Source organism: Bactrocera oleae, chromosome 6 (assembly GCF_042242935.1).
Source record: "Bactrocera oleae isolate idBacOlea1 chromosome 6, idBacOlea1, whole genome shotgun sequence".
In the NCBI taxonomy this organism is placed as follows: Eukaryota; Metazoa; Arthropoda; class Insecta; order Diptera; family Tephritidae; genus Bactrocera; species Bactrocera oleae.
In genome coordinates, this window is record NC_091540.1 from 32,517,045 (window position 1) to 32,530,001 (window position 12,957).

The following is a 12,957-nucleotide window of genomic DNA, read 5'->3' on the forward strand; positions in this document are numbered from 1 at the left end:
ATTTAATTCATTTTTATAATAATATATAAAGTAATTTTTACCGAAGCAAACTTTTAATGAACATTTGTTAACTATTTATGCAACATTTTTTTTCCTAATTTAGCGATAGTAATTTTTTTAACACAATGTACAAAAATGTTTCTGTCAAATTATTTCTTTTCGTTGTGAGTACCTGTAATAGTTCGGAAAGCCAGTTTTTATTTGCCGGTAGTTAATTATGCAATTAGGAAATTCAATTCACTTTCCAAGGTTACTTGTCAAACTTCTCTGTTGATGAATAAATGGCAATTAAACACACAATATGATAACATGGCAATGCAGTATAATTTTTTGTAACAACCATAAAAATTATACAAGCAAAATTTCTTATCCGGTGCTCCTAAGCAAATTTTCGCCCAGGACCATACGGAAAAATTAGGAAATTTAATAGTAGTAATGGAACCAACATTTTGTCACAGCAACTGTCCTGCCAAACTGGCAGAATCGTTTTCCTGCAAAGTTTCTTATAATTTATCAAAAATACATAGTTATTACATCATTTTGAAAGGAAATAGTGAAAACACACATAGTCTCAATTAAATTAAAATTATTAAGTGAAAGAGAATGGCTTCCGTAGTGTGAACAAAGGGCTTTCGCAAAATGATCGCACAAGCAACTTATAAAATCTACTTTGTAAGGTAGACTGCTCCTGCTATCACTTCTCGAAAAATTTTTGCTTGATGTCGATGGTTTAAGCTTGGTTACAATACTGCTCCAATTTTCTAAATAATTCTATAAACGATTGCTTAAAAGAAAAAAACTTTAAAACTTTAAAACAACTATTTTATCAGGCCGATATTATATCATAACCTTATTTTTATTTTTTATTGCTAGATTTTACTTATTTACTAAAGCAACCCGTTGGCAACGGATAAATGAATTTTGTATTAAAGTTGCATTGAGGTGAAAAACTTCTTTTTAAAATAATTTTAGTTAATTCCCTTGTAATTTGATCTCGACAGGTCCTAAAGAATAAAGAAAAAAATTTGCGGTATATTTGCAAATTTTTCACATTTTAATATTATGTAAGTATGATTTATATTAACTAACAAATTATTGAAACATAACTTTATGTGTTTAAAAACTTTCTCCTGGGGGCACCAATATTCACTACTTCGAAAAATTTATGTTGACTATTTCCAAAATTATTAAAGAAATATGTACAGATGCATACATACAAGTATGTACATATGTATATGTCGTTACCACATTTGGTGAACGTTTTTTAAAATGCTCTATTTATGTTTGGTGTGTTGTAATACTTTCCCACTTTACCGGGGTTTTAAACTCAACTCCCATTAGGTAGTGGTCATATATACATATATATATATATATATATATATACTAGGCGCCCTCCGCTGCGCTCGCCTACGTCCGCCCCCCGCCGAGCGCGACCTAGCGCGCTCTTATGTTAGTTGATTCTCGACAGCAGCAGAAAACTTTTATATATTATATAATAGAGAGATATACCTTAGGGTGGGTCAAAAAAAAGAAATGTTTTTCGCTTTTAACTCTGAAAAATTAGGCAAACAATTTTTCAGAGTACGAAGCGAAGAAAAACAATTGTATTACCCACCCTAATGTAACCAAATGTATACATACATATATACACTTCAGGTACAAATAGGGCGGATAACAATGTGCATAATGTTGCTATTTAGTAAAGACGGCAACCACTAAGTATACAGTGCTTTTAAAACTGTTACACAAATTAAAATGATTTCCTCCAAGTGTTTTCAAGTATAACAGTTCCTCTGCATATCATTATAACACTTTGTAATAAAATTTAAAAAATCACAAATATAACAGAAAATTATAAACATCATTGCAGAGAGTGTAGCTGAAATCGAATGTAGAAATGTGTTACAAAAATTGTCTAATTAATATTTATTTTATTATAAATTATGGAGTTTTTACACATATTCCCCTTTTTTAATTGAAAACATTTTTTGTGAATTTTGGTCATATCACAGAATAGATACATATGTATGTATTTAGCAATTCGTAACAGCGGAGTACAATCTTTGAAATTTTTTTTTGATTTCTTACTATTCTCTCAACAACTATAATATTATAAAATTTAGTGCACTGTCATTTTATGTTTTTATTATTAGTATAAACAATTCTGGTATATAAATTAATGTGTGCACCCGTATGGTAAATGTAATAAGTTTCGATCTCCTCTGGTCTTTACGATGAATTTCTCTGATAATAAGTTTAAAAAATTTTTTACATCTCATTCCGGAAGAATGCGGAAATTTTTACTTTTTTTTTGGCTTTTTATAAAAATCAAATACAGAGGCGTCACAACATTTGACTGCACGTGTTATATAACAATTTTCTTGAAGAAAATGTAATGATTGAGCCATTCTGATTAGGCATCTTTGTAGTAGGATGCGAATAAGAATGTTTCTGCAACTGACATAAACGTCTTTATGCTACGTTTATTTTCTGTACATACATACACATGTAATGTTTGCTAACGATGCGCTTAGCAGGCACATTAAGTGGGCGGTGTCAGACATTTACACGAATAGTGACCACATGGCCATAATTGCTGAAGTTTTGTTCCCAAGAGAAACGGAGCCCCTCAGCAGAAACACCTCTCGAAAACGAGGTTGGCGACAAAAGGAGTTCGATCCTGACGTTTTCGAGAGCGTCTGGAGGGCAGCAAAGGCACCAGGCGACGACGCCGGCCACTTGGTATCCGCTGTGCAAAAGGAACTAGTTGCAGCATGCGAGGCAACTATGCGCAGGACGAGATACAATAACAAGCGAAAACCAGTATACTGGTGGAAAAAAGAAATCGAAACGCTGAGGAAGCTCTGTCACTCAGCTAGACGTCGCTATCAGCGTAAACAGGGAGGCGAGAATGAAAATCGCCTCAGAGAAGCATTTAAACAAAAAAAAAGCTCCTGAAGTCAGCAATAATGCGTAGCAAAAGAGGCTGTTTCGAAAAGCTTTGTGAAGAAGCAAACATAGACCCCTGGGGAACCGCGTACAAAATATGTATGTCAAAATTTAAAAATATGTCGCAGCAAAATGAATGCATCATTTATGAGGAAAGTCGTCGACGCATTATTTCCAACAAAGAAGCCATGACTCTGAGACCCAGTTTGTTCGCTAAAATGTACAATGCGTATATTGGAAGGCGTGTTTCCCGACCCGTGGAAGGTGCAACATTTGGTTCCGGACGAGCCTTCATCTTATCGACCATTGTGCATGCTCGACACGATCGGTAAAGTGTACGAAAGCGTTGTAAGAAACCGCTTGGAGTTAGCAATCCAAAAAGCCGGCGGATTATCAGAAAGACAATACGGTTTTATAAAAAAGAGGTCCACTATTGACGCACTAAGAGAGGTCGTTGATACTGCGAAATGTGCAGTAAGTGGCAAAGATGGAAAGCTGGCACAAAAAAGTATTGCGCGCTAATTACTCTGAACGTGAAGAATGCGTTCAACTCCGCAAAGTGGGCAAATATTATCAAAGCTCTATACGAAATACGCGCTCCCCAATATCTCATAAATATTATAATGAGCTATCTTAAAAATCGCATATTGTTATTCGACTCTGACGAGGGCACTCAGAACTACGCTATCTCCAGTGGAGTACGGCAAGGTTTGGTCTTAGGTCCTCTACTATGGAACTTGATGTACGACGGGGTACTAAGAATACATCAACCAAAAAGCGTGAAAACAATAGCGTATGCGGATGATCTCATAGTGGTAGCAGTGGCTAAACACCTAGATGACCTCAGGCTCAAATGCAACGATTGCATAAATGGTCTGCGCAAATGGTTTGCTACCATGAGCTTAGAGCTGGCTGAGCAGAAAACGGAAGTCTTGCTCATAAGCACAAGGAAGGTGGAAGAAAGGTTATCACTCACCATAGGGGGGTGCGAGATTACTTCACAGCCGCAGCTGAAGTATCTGGGAGTAATACTAGACTCCAAATTAAAATTTAAAGAACACCTGGTGTATACTTCCGGCAAAGCAAACAAAATAATGCGCTATCGAGAATGATGGCCCATAGAGGCTACGTGCGTTCCAGCCGGCGGTTTTTAATATCAAAAGCAATGAGTTCAGTAATATTGTATGCAGCACCAATATGGATACAAGCGCTAGACATAAAATCATATGCTAAACAAATAAACGCAGTATATAGGCTTTCTGCAATCCGAGTAATAAGTGCTTTCCGAACAATATCAAGTGATGCTGCTGAAGTACTAGCCAGCATGCCGCCTATTGACATACAGGGGGACGAATTCGAGCGACTGTACCAGCTGTCAGCGTTGTCTTCAGGAGTAAAAAAAGAGGAGAGAACCAAGAGCCTAGCAATGTGGCAGCAACGGTGGCAAACCTCATCTAAAGGACGATGGACTCATAGACTGATTCCGGACATTCATTCGTGGATAGACAGAGGACATGGGGACCTGAGTTTCCACCTAACCCAAATACTGAGTTGGCATGGATGCTTTAGAAAGTATATTTTCCAATTAAATCATGTTGTTAGCCCGTATTGTCCGAAGTGTACAGAGTGCATAGAAGATTCTGAACGCGTATTTTTTCAGTGCCCCCGCTTTTAAAATATTAGGGAAAAGTTAAAATCTACTCTCGGCGGTAGGGTAATGGTGGAAACTCTGACAACACATATGTGTCAGTGTTCTGAAAAAGGAAAGAGTCAGTCAGTCCATGCCGTAGAGGAGACTTAAATGTCCTTTTCTCTCCCATGAAGTAATACTTAATCCGGTGGTCCCGTGGGAGAGATATAAGATGGGAGTACGTTAGGTTTAGCGGATTAAAGTTCCGCACTTCGGCTTTCGATGCTTCCCCTACTATAAAAAAAAAACACATGTAATGCATATTGAGTACTCACGTGCATACCTACATATGTTAGGTATGTATGATAATACTTGTATAGTACGTACACTCATGTTAATGGAATTCGTTGAAGCTGCTAACGATTGTGTAGCATATTTTTCTTATTGACCAATTATTTTGAAGACCAAATTGATTAGCTGTGATGATCATATTATAGTGGAAAACAAAATCTGTGCATATTTGAGTAATTTTTTAGCACAAGTAGAGCTTTAGATGGGTTGGTTAAAAGTGATTAAATATCCGATTTTTTTACCAGCTCCAAAAATTCTCACACTACGGCAACGACGAAATCCAACCATTTTTATTGTTGGTTATTTTTATATTACAAACAAATCTATACAAGTGTGTTTGTGAAGTCAACGCCCAGCAGGCCTCAAATGGACAATGATGTGGTCCACACACACACTTGTTGCTTTTTTCCTCTTCATTCAACAATAGTTGTTGCATTCGCCAAATATACTCGAGCCCATTTCGCCCACCCACCCCACGCTTACCTTCAATTGGAGTTTCCGCATGATGCGCGTCTCTTCCCAACGATCCAGTTCGTCCCATTCCTTGCCGCGTTTACGCAACAAATAGTAACGATACATAACAATTGTGACCGCAAGCAACAAAGCCAAACCGGTGCCCGTGGCAGCGCCTAAAACCGCCGAACTCACCATAACCATAGCCTAGTGTAGCAAGAGCGATGGTGAAAAAAGAATATAAAGGTGTCTGGGTGGCTTCTTGACTTCTCAGTCCTTTGGCGCAATATTTTATTACACGCACCACCGTCCTTGCTGTTTATTTGTCGCTGCCAAAAAGTCCTGTTGTTGTTAACTGTAAAGAAATAACAGAGAAAAATTTCTGTGAAAAAAATGCATCGTACTTGTCGCGAAATGAAATTTAATGTGCGGCTTTTACGACATTTTCAAGATCTTGTAATTATTGAGTGCATTTGGAGCGTGTTATTAAGTTTAAGTTAAAAGGAGTAGTATTTTGAAATGTTTCATACTCAAAAATACTTCGCAGGCAGGATGTGAATCACAATGTTGTCGAGCGCCATCTTTTCGTTTGTTATTCGTTCTATGGTACTTCTCTGCGTTATATACCTCGAACAGGAAAAAAATATATGTAGGCTCTGCGTTTTCTTTGGGACTGCTGCAGAAGGAACATTCAGTTTCGTCATCGTGGCCGAATCTGTGGAGGTACTCCCTGAAACAAAAATGGCCAGACAAAAATTGTCTCAAATATAAGTACACATGTATGTCTCTCTGATAGATTATTAATGAGTCCATCTTCTCTATTCTGTCTCATCCCATTGCGTTTGACACTCGCCGAGACCCGCCTGTCTCTTCTTTTTGCACTCGTCGATCGTTAGACGTTCATTCAGGATTTTTGTTCTTCGATAGACCCTGCTTAACTCTGAGGCCATTATATCCGCTGGCATAAGACCAAATATGATATCAAAACCTGCAGTCAACTCTAAGGTCGCAAAGCCTGGACACAGCCTTTACCTTATTGGCACACGTTTTTTGACGCAGGACTGTTCACCATATAGAGGCAGTGTACATCAGTACTGACTGGCTAACATTAGCTAGTGGCACTCTTCTACATTGGCTAGGGCCACTAATGTTGGCAATGATTCTCGTCAGAGGCGCTGTCGCTATAGCCGCCCTACCACATGCAATATGTGCCTTAAAATTTAGCCTCGTATCAATCATAATGCCAACGCACGTCGTAGCCATCAATGTGCAGGGTAACTGCTTCTAGCTTTTTTCTCCTCGTGATAAGCACTGCATTTGTTTTTTAGCCGGCAATCTGCAGCTTAGTTGTCGGGAGCTAATCCTTAATTTTCGATACGGTCTCATTGCAGATGCTCACAATTTGAAAACGTTCCTTTGCAACGGTCGTTACAGCAATATCATCCACATATCCTCTTTTGGCAGCGGTAATCGTAAAACCCTATCGTATACATAGTATATTCTATAATAATGGATCTAGTACGGAGCCCTGTGGTACTCCATTAGTCGACGTAGCTTTTTGGTAACGCATTTTTGCATTGGTATCGTACAGTAGCAGTCTGTCAGATAGATAGCTACTACTTTCCCTCCGCAGATACCCCAGGGTGTTCTTTGCCTCTGAGTTGAAAGTATTTTTAATGTCAAGGGTAACAACTGCGCAATATTTTTTATCGCCATGCATCCATCTGGCACCTTCTATAACCTTGGCCGCAATGCCGTCAATTTTCCGACTGTGTCTATGGACCGGTGTCTTCTGAAGCCAAATTGGTTTTCAAATAAGCACGGCGACTCATTTTATAAGTGACGTTCCAGGCATGTACAGACCAGCCTCTCTAATATTTTAGCTATCGTGTCGATCATGTAAACTGGTCGGTACGCACTCCGCTATCCCGCTGATTTGTTCCAAACTTTTGGGCAAATTGCCTATATCTTCCTTGGTGATTACTTCGTTACTAGCTCCCGGATCTCCACCGATACCTCGTGGGTTAGGGCTCTTATCTGCGTATGTATATGCTTGGATCCATGTATGTATGTGCGTTGTGGTAACCTTTCCCTTTATAATTCAAAACAAGCCAACAGAAGGCTTTACCTAACTTAAAATACTTAAATCATTTTTAGGGCTTTCTGTTTTTAAATTCAAAGAAGCGCTTACGAAAAAGGTTATAAACAGGTTATAAATTAAAGAAGAGTCATTACGGTACTCACATTCGCCTTGTTCAATATAAATGCGCATCTACAAAACTTTATTTTCTTCGTATCTCGAAACAGCTTTTCTTAAATAACTTAATAAGGTTTTTGGAAGGTTTTCACATAATTTTTGTAAAATATTTGATGCAATCATGAATATCCTTTTTTGCTGAAAATTCGCACACTGTTCCATAAAAGATGTTACAACTTTACTACTATCAAAGATTTGGAGGCAAACTCATACTTAACCATCAGAAAGAGTAAGACTACAATACACATACTTATGTAAGTATCGAAACGAGGAGCTTTAAAAAAGCTAGCATTTGAAAATATTTTTCGAAGAGATAATAAATTTATATGTTATTACGCTCGTATGTGCATTCATACATATGTGTGTAGATAAAAAGTGCGAAAGAAGTATGAAAGAAGTTAAATTGAAGTAAAGGTAAGATGACATGAAAATATAAGTAGGAGATTTGAAACTTGTGAAAGAGAAATCTCCGCTGTGAAAAATATGCAGTGAGAAAAAATTGACTAAAATCGAATACTCCATCATTGTTGTGGATTACAGTGTTGTTGTGTTGCAAAAATACTCAGAAATATCAGTAAATTCGTGAAGGTGGAAGAAAGATGAAGCAACACCGCTTTCTACATAGCATATCTTATCCTTATCTGTAAAGTATCCTGATTACTTCCATTATGGTAGGTAGGTAGGTAGAGTGGCTGTCTAACGACGCACACAAAAATACCCTCTTTTTCAGGGGTTAATTGTAGAGTGGTCTAATAGATCAAGACATTCTTTCAGTATCTTTGATAAGACCATAAAAGACTTGAGTGATTTCAAGGCCGCTTGGCTATCCGTATATTTATATATGCTCCTTGTTGTGAGCACAATTTTTGTCAATACAACAAGGCTTTCTTTGATTGCTGTGATCTCCGCCTTTAAAACACTGCAGAGGTCTGGACGGCGATGTCTAAAGTTGCAGAGAAGACACCACCTCCCACTCGATTATCAAGTTGGGAGCCATCCGTGTAGATGCTAATTCCTGCAATCTTGTTCACTTAGTCCCTTTCCCACTCCTTTCTGGGGGGGAAGGCAATATTGTGGACCGAATTTAGCTTTAATTCTATTGGATTGCGGAAATCCGTGGTTTTGGGTAGAAACGGGAATAAACTATGTATCCTAGAATGCCCTTTGTTGCAGGCGACTAATTGGGAGGATTCCCTCAGTCTGAGAGCTAACTTTGCTGTCACGTGCTAACAGAACAGGTCTGTAGGCAATAAATGTTAGTGTGCTACCATTTATTACTGGCGCCGTCCCTACTGGAGTATTATGTTTCCTGGTGAACAATACTAGCTCTGTCTTGCCAGCATTTAAGTTTAATTCGCACGATACAGCCGAACGGCTTATACCTGCTCGTGAGCATCTGTTCAATTAATTTTCTGAGAGGTTCAGAGATGTCCAGATCCTTAAGCGCACTCATTGAAGGCTCCTTCTATATCTAAGAAGGCAATTAGAGTGTATTTTTTAACTTCCACATATTTTCAATCTCCGCCACCACAGAGCTCAGCGCTGTTTCTGTGGATTTTCCTTTAGAATACACATGCTGCGAATCAGCCAACTTATCTGGTTTTAGGTTGTTTCTTATATGTAGTTCTGCCTTTCCAACGTTTTTAGAAAGAATGAGGAGAGACTAATTGTCTAAAGTCCTTTGGACTTGTTTGCGAGCTTTTACCTGCCTTAGTTATGTATATTACCGTGACTTCCCTCCACAGCGAAGGGATATAATTTAATTGCAGCGCCCCCTTAAGAATGGTAAATAGCCAATCCATTATGTTATTCTGCGACTGCTGTAATTGAGCCGAGAATAGACCGTCTGGTCCCGGTGACTTGAAGGGCTTGAAACTATTTATTGCCCAGTGTACGTTGCTTTCTGACTGTGTTTATAAGAGTGGATTTCTGCTCCACTGTCTTGAGTATATTCAACCGTATGGCTTTCAGAACTACCTGGGAAGTGGGTATCCAATAGCAGTCCCAGCGACTCTTCACTGGATACCGTCCAACTACCGTCTGGCTTTTGAAGATAACCGGTACTAAGCACCGATTGTGCCATTATTTTCCTAAGTCGAGACGCTTCCGCTGTGTTCTCGATATCATTACAAAAATATTTCCAAGAATTTCTTTTTGCTCTCCTAACTTCCTTTTTGAATGACCTAAGGAGGTTGTAATAATAATCCCAGTCTGAGTCGCCTTGAGGTTGCTTGGCTATATATTGCTTTCTGCATTCTTTCTGTAACATTTTAAGTTCGAGAGACCACCAGCGGAACTAATTCTATTCCTACTTCGTGTTATTGGACAAGCCACTTCTAATGCTTGCCGGCAAGATTCAGTGAATCGAACAACGAGGATATCGAGATCCTCCTTACTATTGGGCTGAAACGGCGGAACCATAGGGATACGTTTTTCCAGCTCTTGCATGTGCACCTGCCAGTTCGTTTTCATATGATTCCTGAAGCCTCTATCGGCCCTTTCTTCTAATATATTTTCAATATATCGGTGATCCGAAAAGGAACGTTCTTCGAGGACTCTCCATTGGGTTACAAGTAAAGAGGAATACGCTGACTGTATCATGTCGATCAATTGGATATAGCTCTAAAAAGTTGCCGATTGGCACTAACTTTATGTATTAGCGTGTACTCCATTTTATATTAATTTTAAATTGAACGGACACTTTAGGCGATTAATCACAAGAATTCCTTACCATACATTTTTTCATGCATGTCGTTTTTACAGAACACACTAATGCTATTCCCGTGATTGTGAAGATGTTTTGAGAGAATGATCAGCTACGCTGCTAAGTAATAAACTTCTCCTTTATTTGACATTTCTTCAAAACAAAGCATATCCCACAATTCGTTTTTAGAAATTGCAATTAAAGTAATTAATCAATATCTTAAGACTTAAATTGGTTTTATATTAGAAAAGCATTGGCAGCAGGTTCTTCAGCAGATTCATCGGATCCCTCATCGTCCTCACTGCTGTGGTAATATTCCGGCTCGTCTTCGTATACCACGTCGCCTTCTTCGCCCTCTTCATCACTGCCTTCTTCTCCCTCCTCATCTATACCTTCCTCGTCATTTTCAGAAGGTTCTTCGTCTTCGTAGTATTCATATTCTACATTTTCATCGTTCGCTGCGTTCTCACCGCTCTCAGCACTCTTAACGCTTTCCTTATCGGCCGCCGGTGCTGCTACAGCCTCTGCTTCTGGTGGTGGTGCGGCGGTCACAGCCACGATGAGACCGAGAAGTGCGAAAATAACTAAAGCGCGCATTACGTTTTTTTGGTGTTTTTGTATAACTTTTTCGAACGATTTGTGAAGTAAATTTATTAATGAAGAACTAAAATTCAGCTGGTTGCCTTTTATACATTTCCATAGAATTTGGTGTTTGTTGACTTAAATGATTTTCTACAATAAAACTTCTGTATTTGCGAATGCGAATAAATATGGCGGCTTGACAGAAAAATATTAAACAATCTTGAACCCAAAAAAAAACAAAATTTTAAAATTTCAACAACTGTTGCACTATATGTTAGATGCACTCGAGTAATAGACATATGCACATACGTTTTAAGAGACAGAAACCGTAGGTGGTGAGAAGTATGAAGAAAGAGTATGTACCGCCAGTATTTTGCAAGATCATTTCGGCCAAGAGAAGTCCATTGAAGTATTCAGCTAAGTTCATCTTACCTAGTTGTAGGGGTTCGAACCGGTCATTGGAAATTCACGCAATGGGGCTAATAATTTTCCCGAAGGCCATTTATTGAAGTCACGTCTAAGCAGGTATCATCATATTGGCACATTCTTCTGAACTATCAAACTTTTGCAAGATTAAGATTACAACTTTTTGGATGTCTCAAAAGATTTATGATAGGTTCAAAACGCTTTATCAATATATGTAAACGGTTTTTGAAATGAATTTTATGAATTTTTTGGTATCGCAAAGATCAAATATTCTATATCTTTATATCTATCCCAATATGATCCCCGAATAAAAATTCCAACCTAACAATTGAAAATTTAACAGCTGAAATTTTTTAACGAAAAATCGTTTCGATTTATATTACGATTACAAAAATGTTGGGGCCAAAATTGAGCTTAAAAAAAATCCTTCATGATCACTCAAATCCATTTAAAATATCTAACATTAAGTAAGCCAAAGTTTTATTGACAATTAAATGGTTTTAAAAAATGTTTGTTGCAGATTCATAAGTTATTTTTGTTTACATGAGGAATCATTTTGTTTTTGAGATAAAGGAACGGTACCACAAATTCTCCATTTCCTTGCTGACGGTAGTTATGAAGAATGCATTTTAAATTAGTTTTACTTTGAGCTGAAGCATCCTACGATAACTATGGTTGTTACAAAACCTGCTTTTAAAAAGTATGATGGTGTTCATATTTGTACGTTGTGGATAAAACACCAATGACTGAAGAGGGGCAAAACACTTCAAAAACTTAATTTTACTCAAAAAGTATATTCTTAAGAGTAGTAGATTGTATCGCCTTTTTGTGTTCGAAACACTTCTCACGGTCCCTTAATTTTATTTTAATCTTTCCAAATTGTCAGTTCCAGTTTCAGGATTTTAGTTCAAGAGCTCAACTAATAACTGATTAAAATAGTTTTTTGACGAGTTGAGTTAAAACCCATAATACTGAATTATAATAGGGGCCTAAATTAGTTTTGACATTCATAAAAAATAAAGGGGTATGCGTTTGGTCATATAAGGGATACACTATCGTATCAAAATATTTTCGATATACCGGCATGGCACATGTTGTATAGCCTACGAATGTCATGTCCTATGAGATTTGGCCGCGAACAATACAAGAATCATAGAGATGTTGTTACACGATTTCCGCAGTTAAAAAGTATGGCCACATCATTGTGATTTGATAACTACCATCTAAAAGGTGGTTTTATTTATCCAGAAAAATCTTTGCTTACGTTTGGTGCTCCGTTTAGTAATTTAACCAGCAAAACCCCAAAAATATGAGTAGTGTGACATATAGATACAAGTATATTGTATATGATGAAATACTACAAAATTATTTCCTGTTTACTTATGCTGGCCGTGAGCACAGCTGTTTTAATAGAACACGTAAGTTTTTTTTTTTTTAATTTATAACAAACAACAATATATAAAATACTTAATTAATAACTAAATATTAATCAAATTTATCTCGTCTAATAAGATCCTAAAATAACCCTACCCTTGTCGGTTCAGCATCATTCATATTTTTTAGTTGCTGTTTCCAGACTTCAAAATTATGATTATTAATATATAA

The 12,957-nt window shown here is 37.5% G+C and overlaps 1 protein-coding gene across 1 annotated transcript in view; it reads right to left on the bottom strand.

The window, feature by feature from the left end:
• Positions 1 to 12,957, bottom strand: part of Sytbeta (Synaptotagmin beta) — a 162,986-nt gene that overhangs the window by 108,800 nt on the left and 41,229 nt on the right. Inside the window, exon 2 of the mRNA XM_036370856.2 lies at positions 5,414 to 5,738. Coding sequence (XP_036226749.2) covers positions 5,414 to 5,587 — 174 coding nt within the window. The 5' untranslated portion in view covers positions 5,588 to 5,738. The remainder of the gene's footprint in view (positions 1 to 5,413; positions 5,739 to 12,957) is intronic.